This window comes from Henckelia pumila, chromosome 1 (genome assembly GCF_033568475.1).
Source record: "Henckelia pumila isolate YLH828 chromosome 1, ASM3356847v2, whole genome shotgun sequence".
Classification (NCBI taxonomy): Eukaryota; Viridiplantae; Streptophyta; class Magnoliopsida; order Lamiales; family Gesneriaceae; genus Henckelia; species Henckelia pumila.
The window spans coordinates 2,333,058-2,351,703 of record NC_133120.1 but is presented as its reverse complement, the minus strand read 5'-3'; the positions used below and the strand labels follow the sequence as shown (position 1 = coordinate 2,351,703).

The 18,646-nt window shown below is 40.1% G+C and overlaps 1 protein-coding gene across 1 annotated transcript; it reads right to left on the bottom strand.

Annotated features, from left to right (window-relative positions):
* Positions 1 to 17,759: 17,759 nt before the first annotated feature.
* On the bottom strand, positions 17,760 to 18,209 carry LOC140877649 (uncharacterized). The gene has a single exon (XM_073281191.1). The coding sequence runs from the start codon at positions 18,207 to 18,209 to the stop codon at positions 17,760 to 17,762; it is 450 nt and encodes a 149-aa protein (XP_073137292.1).
* Positions 18,210 to 18,646: the final 437 nt, after the last annotated feature.

Sequence of the window (18,646 nt, the reverse complement as noted above, 5' to 3'; positions counted from 1 at the left end):
CAAGATAAAAAATGGAGAACCTTGTAGTCAAGCTGCTGGAGAGAAAATGGTAAAAAAAATTACTTTTTTCGCATAATGTCAAAATAAAATATGGAAAACCTGAATTTTTTGTTTTCTCATAAATTATCTTTGTTATTTGCAGAAAGAAATAGAACAATGCCCACTAGAATCTCAAAACACGTCAAACATTGCAAAAGATGCAATTAGCATCGTGTTTGGTAAGGAAGCTCGAGGTCGGGTGCGAGGAATGGGCTTTGGAGTTACACCATCTTTGGTTGGAGCTTCTATACAACAAAATGGAAATGTCAAACAACTTCAAGGTATGGTGAATAATCTTCAACATGAGATGCAAGAAATGAGGCAAGGAATGAAAGAAGAAATGATGCAAGAAATGAGGTCCATGTTTTTACAAAACATGGGCCAACTAAATCATCAAGAACAGGTTAGTAATCAAACAACATATATAATATATATGGTATGCACACTTAAATTCTTGGATTATCATGATGAAATTGTTTGAAAGATTTTTTTTGTAAAATTAGGTTGCTAGTGGCGGCGTTGTTAGCGGTGTTGGGAATGAATTTGGTAGCAGTAGTGATATCAACAATATTGGTGCAAAAAAAAATGGTGATTTTGATAATGTTAACAAACATCTAGCTACTGTTCAGGTAACAAACATCTAAACCACTAAGTTGTTGCGATATATTAATATTAGGCATGGTAAAATTAATAAATTTTTATTTTTTTATTTATAGTCAAATTTGAAGAATGCGAGTCGTGGAGAAATTCGTGATAATACTAAATGTAAGCTGTTGCATTGGTGTGTTGAAGGATTAACTGTTGCAGAAGGTAGAATTGCATCTACAGATCCAAATGCAAAAGTGCATCATGTTGCTCTTGGTGGATCTTGTTGGAAAGTTTGGGTTGATAGAGTTTTTGAGGAGAAGGTGGACTTGATTCGACCAAACGACAAAATGCGTTTTCTTGAGGATGCAATAGGAAGTACAGTAGCATGGCTATCAAAATTTATTGTCTTGTGTGATTGATATACATTTATGAGGGATTTTGTGTCTTGTTTTTTATGTTAAGACTTCTATATATGTTGGTAGGATGGACAAATAAGTTAGTTTTAGCAACTTTATATATATTAGTGCTAAGTTTGCACATAATTTGTGCAAAAGTCTTATTTTTATGGTTTTCATGAATGAAATATGAATATTTTTATTTAGTTTTTTATTTTTATCGGTCGAATATTTTTACTTAGTTTTTATTTTTATAGGTTGAATTTTTTGTTACATTTGAATCATAGAACGATATTAATGATCAATATTCTTGCACAATTATTTTTTCATTGTTGCTGTAAAAAATAAATCACAGCGCACATTGTAGGCTATGGAAAGCTATGGATATGTTTTCGAAGTGTTTGCTTGCACGCTGTCCATAATTTTTTTACGACATGCATTGCGAGCTGTTAATACTTCTTTCCGCAGCATGCAATATGTGCTGTTGATATTTTACTTTCCGAAGCTTGCATAGAACGCTGTGGCTGTTACATCCGCAACGCATAATACACGCTGCGATTTGTCATTTCCGCAGCGCGTAATGTACGCTGCGGATGTAATTATCTGCAGCGTACATTTTGCGCTGCGGAAATGACAAATCGCAGCGTGTATTATGCGCTGCGGATGTAACTATCGGCAGCGTACATTCTGCGCTGCCAATAAATGTCTATTATCAACAGCTTTGATTTGTGAAGCATGCATTGTGCGCTGCGGAAAGCCAATTTGCGCGCTGCGAAAAGCAATTTTTGTTGTAGTGTATCATATGGCATCGAATATCATTTAAACTTTCATTATTTGGAAAGGCCTTCCCGGAGCTCTTCCTAGGGCGCTAGTCTTAACATTCCATCTCATTAGAACGTCATTTGGAAGGGCCCTCCCGAAGCTCATCCCAGGAGTTCAATCCTGTATTTTCGTCCCGTGACCACATAATTTGAAAAAGCTCCTCGGAGCTCATCCCGGAGTGAAAATCCTGTATTGCTACCACAAAGTCACATACAACATCAAAATATTTTCATACATCATCATGTCATAACTTCATCATTTCATGCTCTTAAAATTTTTGTGTTAAACGTCATGCATGCTAAAACTCATGTAAACTCATTCATGCATATAGTAGTTTATAAGATTTCATGACTTTCATAGTAAACATTGCTACCATGAAGAAAAGTACATATAGATGCATTACATAGCTTAATCGATCAACATGAGTCGTTCCGTCTGTCCCGAACATCTGAATTTTAAACCTTTTCCAATAAAACATCTTAAAAACAATTAAAATAGCTTAAAAGATCATAAAATTGAATTTTGGACTTTAAATGCCAAAAAAAATGTTCTGTACAGAACATTTCCCGCCAGGACGGAAAATTATTTCCGCCCCAGCGCATAGCACCCCAGCGCAGGTAGGCGCAAGAAAATCGTGCCTGAGCATGAGGCAATCCGCCTGGGGTTTCCAGGCAGGTCGGAGCGGCACGACTTGGACAAAAAAGCGATCATCCCGACCTCTTTCAACCCCTTTCGACACATTTTCGAGAAACTACTCATCCACACTTTGAAAAGAACGAGTATACACCCGAGAGAGCATAAAAAATTGGTATAAATCCATCCAAAACATCTCATCATTCAAAAGTTTGATTCAAAACTCCACATACACCATAAACACACCAAAATTCTACAATAACATCTCAAATCTAAACTTCATTAAACTTTTGCACCCAAAAATGTCAAAAACGAATCACGCTTCACAATTTTTATCATGAATCTTAAAAACTCTCATAAATCATGAATAATACAACATATACACATAAATACACATGAATTTTCATATTAAAAATACCTATACCCTTGAATGGTGATTTCAAAACATAAAAACTTGTCTGATTGCTGAAGTTTGGATTTAACCTGCACCTTGGGAACGATCTAGCCTCAAAAAGTGAAGAATCTTGCTGTAGGACCGAGCGCTTACCGCTTTACCAAAAGCTATAATTGGTGGTAATAGTGCAACTCAAATATTTTAAACCGCACAACAGCCCAAGCGCCATGGTTTGGCCGCTATACCAGCAGGGACAATTATTGCACCCCAACAATCTCCCTCCCAATAATTGCACTCCTTGCAATCAATAGAAATCGAACCCATGATCTTGGCTTTGATAAAAATTGTAGGACCAAGCGCTTGCCACTTTACCACAAGCTATAGCTAGTTGTAATGGTGCAACTCAAATCTTTTAAACCACACAGCATCCCAAGATCCATGGTTTGACCGCTCTACCAGCAGGGACAATTAGCAACCCAACACTTTCCCTAGCTTTTGAACTCAGCTTTTGAATGTTAAGGGGGCAAAAGGGGAGAAGGCGGTAGCGTCTAGGAGAAAAAATAATGAAAAAAAACTTTTGAAGCCTAATCAGTTAGTGACCAATGGGCTTAGAAGTCGGCCTGTTAGTCTCAAACACTAACTTTTAAAGTTTTTCCTCCCCTCAAATATTTAAATTGTGATACATCGTTAAACTTACATAACATAAAATATTTTTCCTTTGACTTCATTTGATGGCTAGTCTCGTTCTTTCAGTCCAATATTAATCCCAAACCTGAAAATATTAAACTAACTTGCAAAACATTAAATATCAGACATATCATAGAATCACATAAATTTAACATAACATTTAAATTCCATAATTAAAATTGATAAAACCATATAATTCATTTAAAATTTTCGTGATTGAGCTAGTAAACTTTTGGACCTTACAACTCTACCCTCCTTAAAAGAATTTTGTCCTCGAAATTAGACTTACCAAACAAATCTGGATAGAGACTACACATATCATCCTCAATTTCCCATGAGGCTTCTTCTACCAACTGGTTACGCCACATAATTTTCTCCATTCCTATTTCTTGGTTCCTCAACTTCCTAACTTGTCTTTCAAAGATTTGAACCGGCATCTCCTCGTAAGACAAGTTTGGCTCCCACTGTACTGGTTCGTGGCGAATCACATGGGAAGGATTCGAAACATACTGCCTCAGCATGGAAATATGAAAAACGTTGTGTACTCCTACCAAGTTCGGAACGCTATTCGATAAGCTCGAGCCCAACTTTATTTAGGATCTCGAAAGGTCCTATACCTTGGACTCAATTTTTCTCTCTTCTCAAACCTCATCATTTCGTTCCAAGGTGACACCTTCAAGAATACATGGTCACCTATCTCAAATTCCAAGTCTCTTCTCCGCTGATTGGCATAGCTTTTCTGTCGACTCTTACTTGCCAACATTCTTTCTCTAATAAAAAATATCAGACTCACTGTTTGTGCCAATATCTCTGGTCCCAACACAACTCTTTCTCCAACTTCATCCCAATATAAGGGAGTCCTACACTTTTTCCCATACAATTTGATAGTTATGTTTTTATTGCATTTGCTAGTGTCATTTTGTTGTCGTTTTGCATTTGTTTACTTGTTTTATTTTTGCATTTTGTTCATATTGCATTTTTCGTGTTTGCATGATTGGTTTCTCGGTTTTGTGGTTAGGTTGTGCATTTTTGCGGAGATTTGGAAGGAACTTTGGAGTCATAGAAATGCTGGAATTTTTGAAGAATTTTTGGCCGCTCGATTTGCAGGAATTTACCGATCGAGCGGGTGCTTTATGATGAAGACAGTAGGCTCGGATATTTTGGCCGCTTGATCTGCAGAAGTTTAGCGATCGAGCGACGCGCATGTTTTGAAGTCAGTAGCCTTGGAATTTTTGGCTCGCTCGATTGGCCAATGTTTATCGATCGAGCGGGCGTCGCGATCCGGGAAGAATTTTATATTTTTGGAAATTTTGTTATTTTAGACTCTAGGCTTAATTAGACTCTTAATTCCGTTTTTGAGGATTTTATAATCAGATTTTGATACTCTCTCTTGGAGGCTAGGTTTTGTTCTTCGATTTTCTCCTAAGTTTTCTTCTTTTCTTTGAATTATTCTTGAATTTTCATGAATCGTTGTGGCTAAGTTTTAATACTTGGTTGAGGGAGACGAAACCTTGATATATTTTATTAATTAGATTCGATTCGTAATGTTTAATCCTTGTTAAGTATCAAATTTTGATCTGGTTTATTTCATGTTTGTCTGCGAGATTTTAGGATTGGCCATCTTAGGATTTTGTTTTGCAAGCTATAGCTAAATTAGAATTCAAATCCGTAATTGTTTGAATAATCTAATTTGCAAAGCAACTACGTTTGATATTTTCTGTTGTTGAATTTATTAAATTGTAGGATCAATTATTGACTAGGCTAAATACAACCGCTGTTGTTTGTGTTGTCTAGGTTCGTCAATTTTACTAGTTTGAATGCTACCGTGGATTTAAATCTAGATTGCTGTTATCTGGGTTAATTTATTGGTAAGGGTTAATCTAGAATGCTGTTTTCTAATTAACTAAAATTAAGGTGAAACAGGAATTTGATTTTCAATGAAGAATATTTAATAGGATTAATTATTTTTAGGGAATCGATGATTGAATGAATGAATATCAAGGGTGTAGTCGACTGATACCAAGTCTCGTCTCTTATTGATTTCTCCAGTTTAATTTTCAAGCTTGCATGATAGTGATAATTTGAATATTTAATTGCTTAAATTTCTTATTAGTTAGTCCAAACTTCAAAACCCCTTTTTATTTATTTAGAACACATTAAATTTAACTTTCCTCGTAGGAACGATCCCTACTCACACTACTACGTTTTTAGTGATTATCTGATTGAGTCGGGTAATTTGGGCGTGACACGATCAAGCGCTACCAAATTTTGGCGCCGTTGCCGGGGTACGGTGTTAATTTTTTGTGTTCTTTTTCTTTTTGTTTTATTTTGTTTAATCTCACTCTCTTTTCTTTTCTTTGTTTCTAGTTCTCTCTAGTTCATGCTTTCAGGTGATTTTGCTGAAGAAGACTTTCTCTACGATCCGGAGATTGAAAGAACTTTGCATAGGCAAAAAGGAGAGAACTCTGAAGGCAACAACAAGAAGCCGCTGCTCGAGCTGCTTTTCCAAAAGAAGAGATGGCTGCCAATGCTAACCTGAGTTTAAGACAATTGGGCACTCCTGACCCCAATCAACAACCTTTATGCATTACTTTTCCTACATTAGAAAATAATGCAACTTTTGAGCTTAAGTATGGATTAATTCACTTACTACCTTCCTTTCATGGTCTTGCAGGTGAGGATCGAAATAAACACTTGATGGAATTTCACGTGGTCTGCACGAGTATTAAACCCCATGGAGTGACAGAGGAGCAGATTCAGCTGAGAGCTTTTCCTTTCTCTTTGAAGAGTGCTGCTAAGGATTGGCTATACTACTTGCCCTCTGGGTCTATCATGACTTGGACAGAGATGAAAATAACTTTCCTGGAGAAATACTTTCCAGCCTCTAGAGCTGCGAACATCCGGAAAGAAATCTATGGAATCAAGCAATACTCCGGGGAATCACTGCATGAATACTGGGAGCGGTTCAAGAAGCTTTGTGCTAGCTGTCCGCAACACCAAATAAGTGAAAATCAATTAATACAATTTTTCTATGAAGGTTTGTTACCTCATGACAGGAGTATTCTAGACGCAGCCAGTGGAGGAGTTTTTGTAGATAAAACTCAGGTACAAGCGAGGAATCTGATAGAGAATATGGCTGCCAATTCTCAACAATTTTGCACCATCAGGAATGAGCATGTACAAAAGAAGAACAACGAGGTAAATGTCTCTTTCCTTGAGCAACAATTAATTGAATTGACGTCTCTTGTGCATCAGATGGCTGTAGGGAATGGACAAACTGCGAAGGCATGTGAAATTTGTGCTGCAGTGGGACACGCTACTGATATGTGTCCCACACTTCAAGAAGATTTGGTTGAATAGGTCAATGCTACTGGAGGATTTCCTGGACCACCACAGTGGAAATATGATCATAATTCCAACACATACAATCCTGGTTGGAAGGATCATCCGAATCTGAGAGATGGAAACCCTCAAGCAAATCAATCGGGGACTCAAGAACCACCGCACAATCAAACTTATAGGCCGCCGTATCCTCAACAGCAACAGCGTCCTCAAATTCCAAATCCAGGTGAGTTTCTTGAAAATATCGTTAAAGATCTTACTACTAACACTGTAGCTTTTCAATAGGAAACCAGAACAAGTATTCAAAACTTGAATACCCAGATAGGACAGCTCGCCACCGCCATCAATAAGCTGGAAGCACAGCACTCCAATGCTTTACCATCTCAGACAATTCCGAACCCACGAGAAAACGCAAGTGCAATCACTTTAAGGAATGGGAAGGAGTTGAAGATCGAGGAAAAAAAAGTGGAGGCTTAAACCAAGGAGAAGCCACAAGAAGAACCGAAAGCGAGTGATGGAGAAACATCTATGGAAGAAGCGACAAGAGGTAAGTTTCCTCCCCTTTCTTAATATAAGCCTATTGCCCCTTTTCCCTTAGCACTTAAGGAGTCTAGAAAAGATGAAGGGATAAAGGATCTTTATGAAACTTTTCGTAGATGTGAGGTGAATATTCCGTTGTTAGATTCCATTAAGCAGGTACCTCGATACGCAAAGTTTTTGAAGGAATTGTGCACAACAAAGAGGAAGCAGACACTGAAGGGTTGTCAAAAAGTGGAACTTGGAGAGAACGTATTTGCTGTGATCCAACGAAAATTGCCCGCAAAATGCAAGGATCCAGGTATGTTTTCTATCCCATGCACTATAGGGAATGTTAGACTTGAGAAGGCCATGTTGGATCTAGGAGCATCAATCAATGTTATGCCATATTCTATCTATGCATCCTTGAAACTTGGTCCATTGAACAAAACTGAAATTGTTATTCAGTTAGCGGATATGTCTAATGCATACCCTAGGGGAGTAGTGGAGGATGTGTTAGTGCAAGTAAATGAATTAGTATTTCCTGCAGATTTTTATGTGCTAGACATGGAAAACGGTGATCATAATAGTCCTATTTTGTTAGGCATACCATTCTTGAAAACGTCCATGAATAAAATTGATGTTCACAGTGGCACACTTACTATGGAATTTGGTGGCGAGGTTGTGAAATTTAATATTTATGATTCTATGAAATTTCCTGATAGTGATGATTGTGTGTTTTCTGTTGATATTGTGGATTACTTGGCACAAGATTATTGTGAGCATGCAGGAAAAGATGATCTAGAGGTGGCTATTATTGCACCCATTCAGAAGAATGATGGAATTGGATTCAGCGAGGAAGTGAAGGAGATTGAGGAAATTCTGAATAGTTCGCCTGAGCTACCTCAGTTAGGTAATGTCTCTTACATATCTTTACCAATCTCTAACACTAGGCGTTTTCCATCTGTTTTGCAGGCACCAGTGGTCGAACTAAAGACACTTCCAACCCATCTTAAGTATGTTTTTCTTGGTGAAGGAGAAATATTACCAGTCATAATCTCCAATAGTTTGGAAGCCGACCAAGAGGAACAACTAGTCAAGGTACTACAAGAACACAAGACTGCCATTGGGTGGACTATAGCAGACATCAAGGGAATTAGCCCGTCCACATGCATGCACCAAATTTTGATGGAGGATGGAGCAAATCCCTCAAGTCAACCGCAGAGGAAGTTGAATCCACCGATGATGGAGGTGGTCAAGGCTGAAATTTTGAAGCTACTTGATGTTGGAGTCATCTACCCAATTTCTGGCAGTAAGTGGGTTAGCCCAGTACAAGTGGTACCCAAGAAAACCGGGATAACTGTGGTGAAAAACAAAGATGATGAATTGGTTCCCACCCGCATTCAAAACAGGTGGAGGGTTTGTATAGATTATAGGAAGTTAAATGCGGGAACCCGAAAGGATCACTTTCCTTTGCCATTTATTGATCAAATGATTGAACGTTTAGCATGCCATCCTTATTATTGTTTTCTTGATGGGTATTTTGGTTATTTTCATATTGCTATTGCGCCATAGGATCAAGAAAAGACGACATTCACATGCCCGTTTGACACCTTTGCGTATCGACGGATGCCCTTTGGATTTTTGCAATGCACCTGCCCTTTGGATGTTGATGAGGAGCTGAATTTGCGAGAAGAATTTCCTGATGAGCAATTATTTTCAGCAAGCGCCGAATTACCCTGGTACGCAAACATTGTGAATTATTTAGCTACTAATGGGTTTCCCTCTGAATTTTCAAGGGCGCAAAAGGACAAGGTGAGGAGCGATGCGAAGTATTATGTGTGGGATGATCCATACTTGTGGAAACACTGCGCTGATCAAGTCATACGACGATGTGTACCCGCGAGCGAGGTAATCCCTATATTCACATTTTGTCATTCTTATGCATGCGGTGGCCACTTCGGAGCGAAAAGGACATAAAGGAAGGTGTTGGACAACGGATTTTTCTGTCCTTCCTTATTTCGAGATGCATACCTGTTCTGTAAGTCGTGCGCTCAATGCCAAAAGACAGGTAACAACTCCCAACGAAAGGAGATGCCCCAACAACTTATTCTAGTTTGTGAGATCTTTGATGTTTGGGGCATCGACTTCATGGGACCTTTTCCAAATTCATATGGGTTTATCTATATATTACTTGTTGTGGACTATGTCTTGAAATGGGTGGAAGCAAAGGCCACCCGTACTGACGATTCTCAACTTTTTGCAGATTTTATCAAGCATAACCTTTTCTCTAGGTTTGGAATTCAGAGAGCCCTTATCAGTGATAGAGGTACATACTTCTGCAACCGAACTGTGGCGAGTTTGCTTAAAAAGTATCATCTGATGCACAGGATCTCCACTGCATATCATCCACAATCCAACGGTCAAGCTGAGGTTTCGAACAGAGAGATCAAATCTATCTTAGAAAAGACCGTGAATCCTACTAGAAAGGATTAGAACTTGCGTTTGGATGATGCCTTGTGGGCGTATAGGACCGCATTCAAGACACCGATTGGAATGTCTCCATATCGGCTAATTTTTGGAAAATCTTGTCATCTGCCGGTGGAATTGGAGGATAGAGCCTATTGGGCTATAAAAAACTTTAACATGCAGATGGATGAGAGTGGCGAGCATCAAAAGCTGCAGTTGCAAGAATTGGAAGAGATACGCAATGATGCCTATGCCAGCTCCTAGATTTACAAGGACAAAACAAAGGCCTTCCACGACAAGATGATCTCTAGACGACACTTCGAAGTCGGTCAAAAAGTTTTGCTCTATCATTCCCGACTTCGGTTGTGTAGTGACCCTACCCGGATCCACTACCTAATCAGAGTTAAGAGCATAATTAAACATGCATTAAATAAATCGCTGCGGAAGACTTAAATAAAAACAGACCAGCAGAATACAACCGGTTAAATAAATTCGATTATACAACCCAATCGAATAAATAAACCCTAAAGGCAAAACCTACAGCTAATCTTGCTGTCTTCACTGGTCGTTGGCTACTCCAAGCTCCTGGTGCTCAATCCTACACCTACACCTGCCCCGTCGAATGGGGTGTCCAGATACACAAAAAAGACTGAACGTGAGCTCTAAGCTCAATACGAAAGCACTGGATAAAACATACAAATATGATGAATGCAAATGATAGGGTATCCATATCTGGGATAACTGTATATAACTGCTCAGTAATGGCGCCTAGGACATGAGTGGTACAACCCGGGGAGCAAACCCTGCGTACACTGCTCATTCCTACAGGACGTGGACTGTGTCCCCAGATGCTTATCACCCATGACCCGTCAGTCACTGGGCCCTAGACATCAACCGTCCAGACAGGGCTGAGCGGCCCTACATGGCTCATCTCACAAGATGGACAGGCACAATATGATATGCACATGCTGCATAATAAATAACATACAAAATGCAACATATAAGCATGCAAAACCCGCTGGAAATCTCAGTCTGTACTTGCGTACCTTACTACAGGCAGTTCCTAGCAGTCCCACTCTAGGTTCCAAGCCTATATCAGCTCTACAATGCAATTACCCATGCATCAATATTTAAGCTCTAAAAGCCTTAAATAAGCTATTGCATACTCCTGAATAATTTAAGGAGACCATAGCTATACTTGCGTCCGTCGTCAGCCCACTGATGGCGACTATTCCGCAAGTAGAGGTACACCCCTGCTGCAGCTCCACAGCCTCGAGCACTGCTCCGCTACTATGTCAGACACTGTCTGACTATATTAAAGTATATTTCCCACTCCAACTCTAAAATAAGTGTACCCAAAGCCCAAAATAGAGCTACTAGGGCGAAGGAGAGGAATTCGGAATTGGCAAGAAATGAGGAGCTCGGACCCTATATTTATAGACGTCGATCGAAAGTTCCGTTCCCTGATCGGAAGCTCCGAACATGTAGATCGGAAGCTTCGTTCCTCCGATCGGAAGCTCCGATGCCACGTGTCAATCTCAACCACATGCAACCACACACCTGTCACCGACAGTCGATCTGAAGCTCCGATTGCTGATCGGAAGATCCGATCTCCTTGCTTTCGATGTGGTTCCGATTTGGTTCCGATGTCACCAAGATCGGAAGCTCCGATCCTGGATAGGTGGTTCTGATCCCACTCGAGTCTTGGGGTCTTCCAAGCCATTTTCGAGTGTCCTGGATCCATTTATGAACTTCGTTAACCCTTTTGAAATTTCTTTAATCATGTTTTACTTAATCTAAACATGATTACATGATTAATATACTCATTAATCGCTAATTCTGGATACGGGTTACTACAGGTTGTTTCCAGGTAAGTTATGTTCGCGTTGGAATGGACCGTTTGTTGTAACTAATGTCTTTTCTCATGGTGCAGTCGAAATTCAAAGCTTGGACACATCCAAAACATTCAAGGTGAATGGCCACCGGCTTAAACACTATTATGAAGGAGTCCAAGAACATGTCAGAGAAAGCGACATGATATCACTCTTGATGCTCCGCCACATGTCGACTAAATCACGGCGTGCAGTCGAGCTATAAACTGACTGAAAATTTAGCGCTGACTGGGAGGCAACCCAGTGGTTTTTCGTTTCTTTTCCCTTAATTTTACTTTTATTTCCAAGTTTTTTCTTGTTTTTCCGAATTTTTGAAAAATCCAAAATTTTTTTTTGGCTCGCTCGATCGGCAACATCTTACCGATCGAGCGAGCGCTCTTTCAAATTTAGGCAGTAAGTTGATTTTTTTTCTCGCTCGATCGGCAACATCTTACCGATCGAGCGAGAGCGCTTTTGTTCGGGCAGTGAGTTGGGCTTTTTGGTGTCGCTCGATGTGCAACATCTTGCCGATCGAGCGACAGGCTTTTTACACTAATTTAAACGCAGATTTCCCTTCTCCCCCCTTCCATTCTATCCCATCTCACCCCTCTTTTGTACCAAATCCCTAAATCCACAAAACCCTTTCTACCAATTTCTCTCGTCTGATTCATTGTTCTTTCTCTTAATCCGCAGGGAATTTCTTGGAGGCAACACCACGACTCTCCGGGCACGATCATCTCAGATCATCTTTTTCGGCCTCCTCTCTCTTCGAGAAATTTCTCACGCCGCCAGTCAGCCTCTCACGGAATTTATCCTCATCGGAGATTACCTTTCTTAGGCCATCCATACTCTCAGGAACCTCTACCGGACTTCGTTCTTTTCCTGTTTATCTCACGTTTCTTCAAGGATCTACCGGGATTTTGTCGCACGTCAGGTGTTCGACGTATTGCATCTTTACTATCTGTATCATCTTCTTACTTTTCCATGGGACCTAAACGAACCCGCGTTCAAGGTGAGTCATCTTCTCGAGACGTCGATCGCTCTTATGCTGAATTCACTGGGCTCTTTGTCAATGACGCTGCTCGTGATCGTTACATCACCGCCAAGGTAAATCGTTCCCCCATTCCTGAATGCGGTTTTGAGTTAGAATTGGGCGATAGTGAAATTTTCGGGATGATTCAAGAGCGGGGTTGGACAAAATTCTGCGAGCAACCTCCCCCCGCCATAGTACCGATTGTTCGCAAATTTTATGCTAATGCGGCGGAGAGGACAGATAGTAAGGCAGTTGTTAGGGGGAAACTGATTTCTTTTTTACCCCCTGAGTTGAATGCTTTATTTGAAATTCTGGAGGTGGATGATTCTTTCTGTAGTGACCCTTACCCGGATCACCTACTAAACAGAACTTAGGCATGCAATTAACTTAATAAAACAGATATCAGAATAAAACTGCGGAAACCATTAACATTATACAATCCCAAGTAAAGGAATCTGTAATTATCCAATAATATACAACCAAATCGAATAGCTGTATAAACCCAAAACAACAGTAATAAAGCCTAGACGAAGCTCCAGCTGGCCAACCACTGACTAGCCCCTCCTGGATCCACCCTCCTCGTCCAATCGCAAACCTGCCCCATGGAATAGGGTGTCCAGAAAATACAGAGTACGAGACGTGAGCATAAAACGCTCAGTGCGAGAGTATGAGTATACATGCATGCAAAGTGAACTCCCTATAGACTCGAGGTCAAGGATCAGATAACAGAGACAGACCGGCCCTGGTATGTAGCACGCTGTGCCGTCGCTTCAGGAGGTGGCTCCCATACCGAGATAACCGTGGAAACACCGGACCCAAATCGATGGAAGTCCATCCACTAACAGGATAGGGTACAACCCTACTAACAGACATCTCGAAGGAGATACAGCAAGATGCAAATGAATGCAGCATAATATCATGGCATATAAATCATGCGGTCACATAATACATGCATACTCAGTCAGGATATCTCGAACAGTACTTTCGTACCTCAAATACCAGGTAGGCACTACCAGCTCTAAGTCCAAGCCTAAAGTCCGCCTACACAGCGAAATGATACCACTATCATCAAAGTGCTCTAAAAGCCTTAACTAAGCTATTGCATACTCCTAAATATTTATAGGAAGCAAAAGCTATACCTTCATCCGTCGTTAGCCCTTTGATGTCGATGCCTCCAGAACTTGGGCACAACTCTGCTACGACTATCGAACGCCTCTCCGACCTCCGGACCAAGCCTAAGAAGACTAGAACAGCTCGAATATGACTAGAAATAGAGAGGAAATCCGGAATTGGCAAGGAGAAATGAAGTCTCGGCCTTCTATTTATAGACAACGATCGGAGCCTCCGATCCTCGATCGGAACGTCCGAACCTGGATCGGAACGTCCGATCCTGCCATCGGAGCTTCCGAAGATCCTGATCTGCCACGTGTCAAAATATCACTTGATGACTCCGGATAGGGGTGATCGGAGCCTCCGGTCCTGATCAGAGCTTCCGATCCAGCCACACGTCATGGATGACGTAATATCATCGGTGCCTCCGATCCTCATCGGAGCTTCCGATCCCGATCGGAGCTTCCGATCGTCCCTTCGGAGCTTCCGATCCGTCCAATCCCCAATTTATTTAATTAGCATTAATCCTTTAATTACTCAATTAGGGTTCGGGCTACTACACTTTCTATCAAAGCCTGAAAATCGACCCGGATTTGGATGAGTTGCTTGACCAACTGGCTTACCCTGGAGCTGTGTGGATTGACCCCATTTCCGTAGTGAATTTCAAGGAGCGTTCTTTACGTGTGCTTTCGGCTTCTTGGTATGCTTTTGTGACTCAGCGTCTGATGCCGATTTTACATTCTAGCGAGGTCAATCTTGAGAGCGCTCTCCTCCTTTACGCGCGTGATATGGGATGGCCAATTAATGTGGGGCGCGTCCTTCATAGCGAGATCCACCGGTCGACCAAAATGTCGTAGTGGGCCTCTACTTTCCCATGATCATCTTTTTTCTATGCATACGCGCCGGAGTTGTCATTCGTAATGATGAAGAGTGGTTACAGCCTAAGCGACCACTCGACGCCGCATTTATCGAAGCCAAGAGGGCGTATCGTGTTAAGCATTTTATGAGGGACGACCACTTTCAACAACTGCCAGCCCTGCCAAGGCCACCTCCACCTCCTCGTCACTCTCAAGCCGATGCCATCTGTGAGCTCACTGCCTACGCCCATCATCAGGATGCATATAATACGGTGGCGGCTCATTATGCGCAAGCTGTGGATGCTTTATTGTGAAATCTCACATTGCACTTTGGTCTTGATCCAAATGCCGTTCCGGCTGCTCTGCCATATCTGCCGCCTTTCCCGTTTCAGTATGCCGCTCCTGTCCTTCCTCCGGAGGCTGAAGAGGAAAACGCCGCCGACCGTTAAACCAGGGGAGTTCTGTTTTCAATTTTCGCATCTCATTCTGTTTAGTTGTTTGTTTATGTTTTGTGTTGTAATGCATTGAGGACAATGCTTAGGTTAAGTGTGGGGGGTTGCATTGTATGCAATGTTTTTTTTTTTTTTTGCATTTTTTTTCCTTTGTTTGTATTGCATTTTTCTTGTGTTGTTATGCATCGTATTGTTGTTGTAGTTGTTGTTTATGTTGTCAAAATGCATAAGTTGAGGATGAGTTATCTGCCTATGATGAGATAGTTGAAAAATTATGAATTTTTGAAAAAAATTACTCTTGATGGGATATGAGAAACCGTAGGTTGATTGTTGAATATTCTTAAGCACACATGTTTAACCAGTGAAGTGTAGTGATGGATTAGATTTTTTGGATGGCTGTTGGACCATTGCACGATAATAGGTGTTTGTGAAATTTGATAGTGTTTGAATCTTGATTTTTTTTGATATGGCATACAGTTTCTTGGGCGCACCTTAAAATTTTTTGTTTTATGAAAAAGAGAAACAAATTTTTTAAAAACCAATTAACTCCATCCGGGTTGAGAGCGAGATGTTTGAAATCCTATTCATCTTGTTTGTAACTAAGTATGCGGATTACATGGGGTTATTCTTTTGACAAAATAATATAACAATTCCATTCGGGCGTGAGATGTGAATGAAATTCTATTCACTATTTCATAGCTAAGTTTGCGGACCTAATGGGATTGTATTTCCATCCGGGCTATAGACGAGGGGATTGAAATACGAATCCTATCTAGTTATAGCTAAGTCTGCGGGTAATTATTGGGATTTTTTAAAAATGTCGGGTGCAAATCCGACGGTGCGTAATTATTCTCAAGGCAGTTGTGTTGTGTTGATGGATTGTTGGGAGGAGAGTTCTTGATGGTGAGGCTTACACTGAATTGTTATAGGTCGGCGAACAGTCTTGAAACTTTGTCTTTTGAATTTGCATGTAGCTGGGGTAACATGACACACACACACGTTTGCATTCGACTAAAGGTGTATAATTGATGATTGAGAGTAGCTATGAACTTGTTTTAAATATAAGTGGTTTTCTCTGAGGCTATATTATTGCATAATTCTCCTTACTTATGTGTTTGTTTTCTTTCATTTTGTTTTGCATGGCTTACTCGAGGGCGAGTAAGGATTAAGTGTGGGGGAGTTTGATAATTATGTTTTTATTGCATTTGTTAGTGTCATTTTGTTGTCGTTTTGCATTTGTTTACGTGTTTTATTTTTGCATTTTGTTCATATTGCATTTTCGGTGTTTGCATGATTGGTTTCTCGGTTTTGTGGTTAGGTTGTGCATTTTTGCGGAGATTTGGAAGGAACTTTGGAGTCATAGAAATGCTGGAATTTCTGAAGAATGTTTGGCCGCTCGATCTGCAGGAATTTACCGATCGAGCGGGTGCTTTATGATGAAGACAGTAGGCTCGGATATTTTGGCCGCTCGATCTGCAGAAGTTTACCGATCGAGCGGCGCGCATGTTTTGAAGTCAGTAGCCTTGGAATTTTTGGCTCGCTTGATTAGCCAATGTTTACCGATCAAGCGGGCGTCGCGATCCGGGAAGAATTTTATATTTTTGGAAACTTTGTTATTTTAGACTCTAGGCTTTATTAGACTCTTAATTCCGTTTTTGAGGATTTTATCATCAGATTTTGTGACTCTCTCTTGGAGGCTAGGTTTTGTTTTTCGATTTTCTCTTAAGTTTTCTTCTTTTCTTTGAATTATTCTTGAATTTTCATGAATCGTTGTGGCTAAGTTTTAATACTTGGTTGAAGGAGACGAAACCTTGATATATTTTATTCTCGAGATTCAATTCGTAATGTTTAATCCTTGTTAAGTATCAAATTTTGATCTGGTTTATTTCATGTTTGTATGCGAGATTTTAGGATTGGCCATCTTAGGATTTTGTTTTGCAAGCTATAGCTAAATTAGAATACAAATCCGTAATTGTTTGAATAATCTAATTTGCGAAGCAACTACGTTTGATATTTTATGCTGTTGAATTTATTAAATTGTAGGATCAATTATTGACTAGGCTAAATACAACCGCTGTTGTTTATGTTGTCTAGGTTCGTTAGTTTTACTAGTTTGAATGCTACCGTGGATTTAAATCTAGATTGCTGTTATCTAGGTTAATTTATTGGTAAAGGTTAATCTAGAATGCTGTTTTCTAATTAACTAAAATTAAGGTGAAACGGGAATTTGATTTTCAATGACGAATATTTAATAGGATTAATTATTTTTAGGGAATCGATGATTGAATGAATGAATATCAAGGGTGTAGTCGACTGATACCAAGTCTCGTCTCTTATTGATTTCTCCAGTTTAATTTTCAAGCTTGCATGATAGTGATAATTTGAATATTTAATTGCTTAAATTTCTTAGTAGTTAGTCCAAACTTCAAAACCCCTTTTTATTTATTTAGAACGCATTAAATTTACCTTTCCTCGTGGGAACGATCCCTACTCATACTACTACATTTTTAGTGATTATCTGATTGAGTCGGGTAATTTGGGCATGACACGATCAAGCTCTACCACAATTCCTCATAAAGAGTAATGCCAATAGTAGCTTGATAACTATTACGTCGAAATTTGGCATATAAAAAACAATGAAATCTTCACATAAATTGTGACCCTGTATCTGAATTTTGCAATCTCTCACGACACTGTTTCTCCTCAATTCTTCTCCTGAAGGCAACACAACACCAAACCCCGAAAGAGACTTATGCAGTACTAATACCAACTTAGTCATAAATTTCACAAACATGTAAGAATGTGTAGCTCCAGTATCTATCAAAACATGAGCAGGGAAGCTGGCAATACTAATCATACCTGTGACAATCGCAGAGTTTGGATCCATTTGATCATGATTCATTGAAAAAACTCTTCCCTTGATCGGCTGCTTAATCTTGGGGTAGTCCTTCTGATAGTGTCCTTGCTTCTTCCTTAGAAAGCAAACATTGGATCCACACATAAATTGACTTAAGTAAATCATCCCACACTTCTGACAAGCCGCTCCATTAGTAGTTTTTGGGGCATTAATCACCGCTGGCCACGGCCCTTGCGGTCATGGTTGCGACTGCTATTGTGGTCTGCCCTAAGGTGGGGCCTGGTATGGTCTCTTGCGACTAGGCGCGTGCTGATCACAGCCCTGGTAGCAGATAGTTGTATTTTTATTGCATTTGTTAGTGTCATTTTTTTGTTGTTTTGCATTAGTTGCATGTTTTATTTTTTGCATTTTGTTAGTTTTGCATTTTCCGTGTTTGCATGATGGGATTCTCGTTTTTGTGGTCAGGTCGCATATTTTGGCGGACTAGGACGGAGCTTTGAAGCAAGGGAAATGCTGGGAAATTCTGAAGATTCCTTCACCGCTCGATCCGCAGGATGTTGCAGATCGAGCGGGAGCCTTTA

Excerpts from the sequence above, each read along its gene's own strand:
- LOC140877649 (XM_073281191.1), bottom strand. The coding sequence starts at position 18,209 with ATGTGTGGATCCAATGTTTGCTTTCTAAGGAAGAAGCAAGGACACTAT.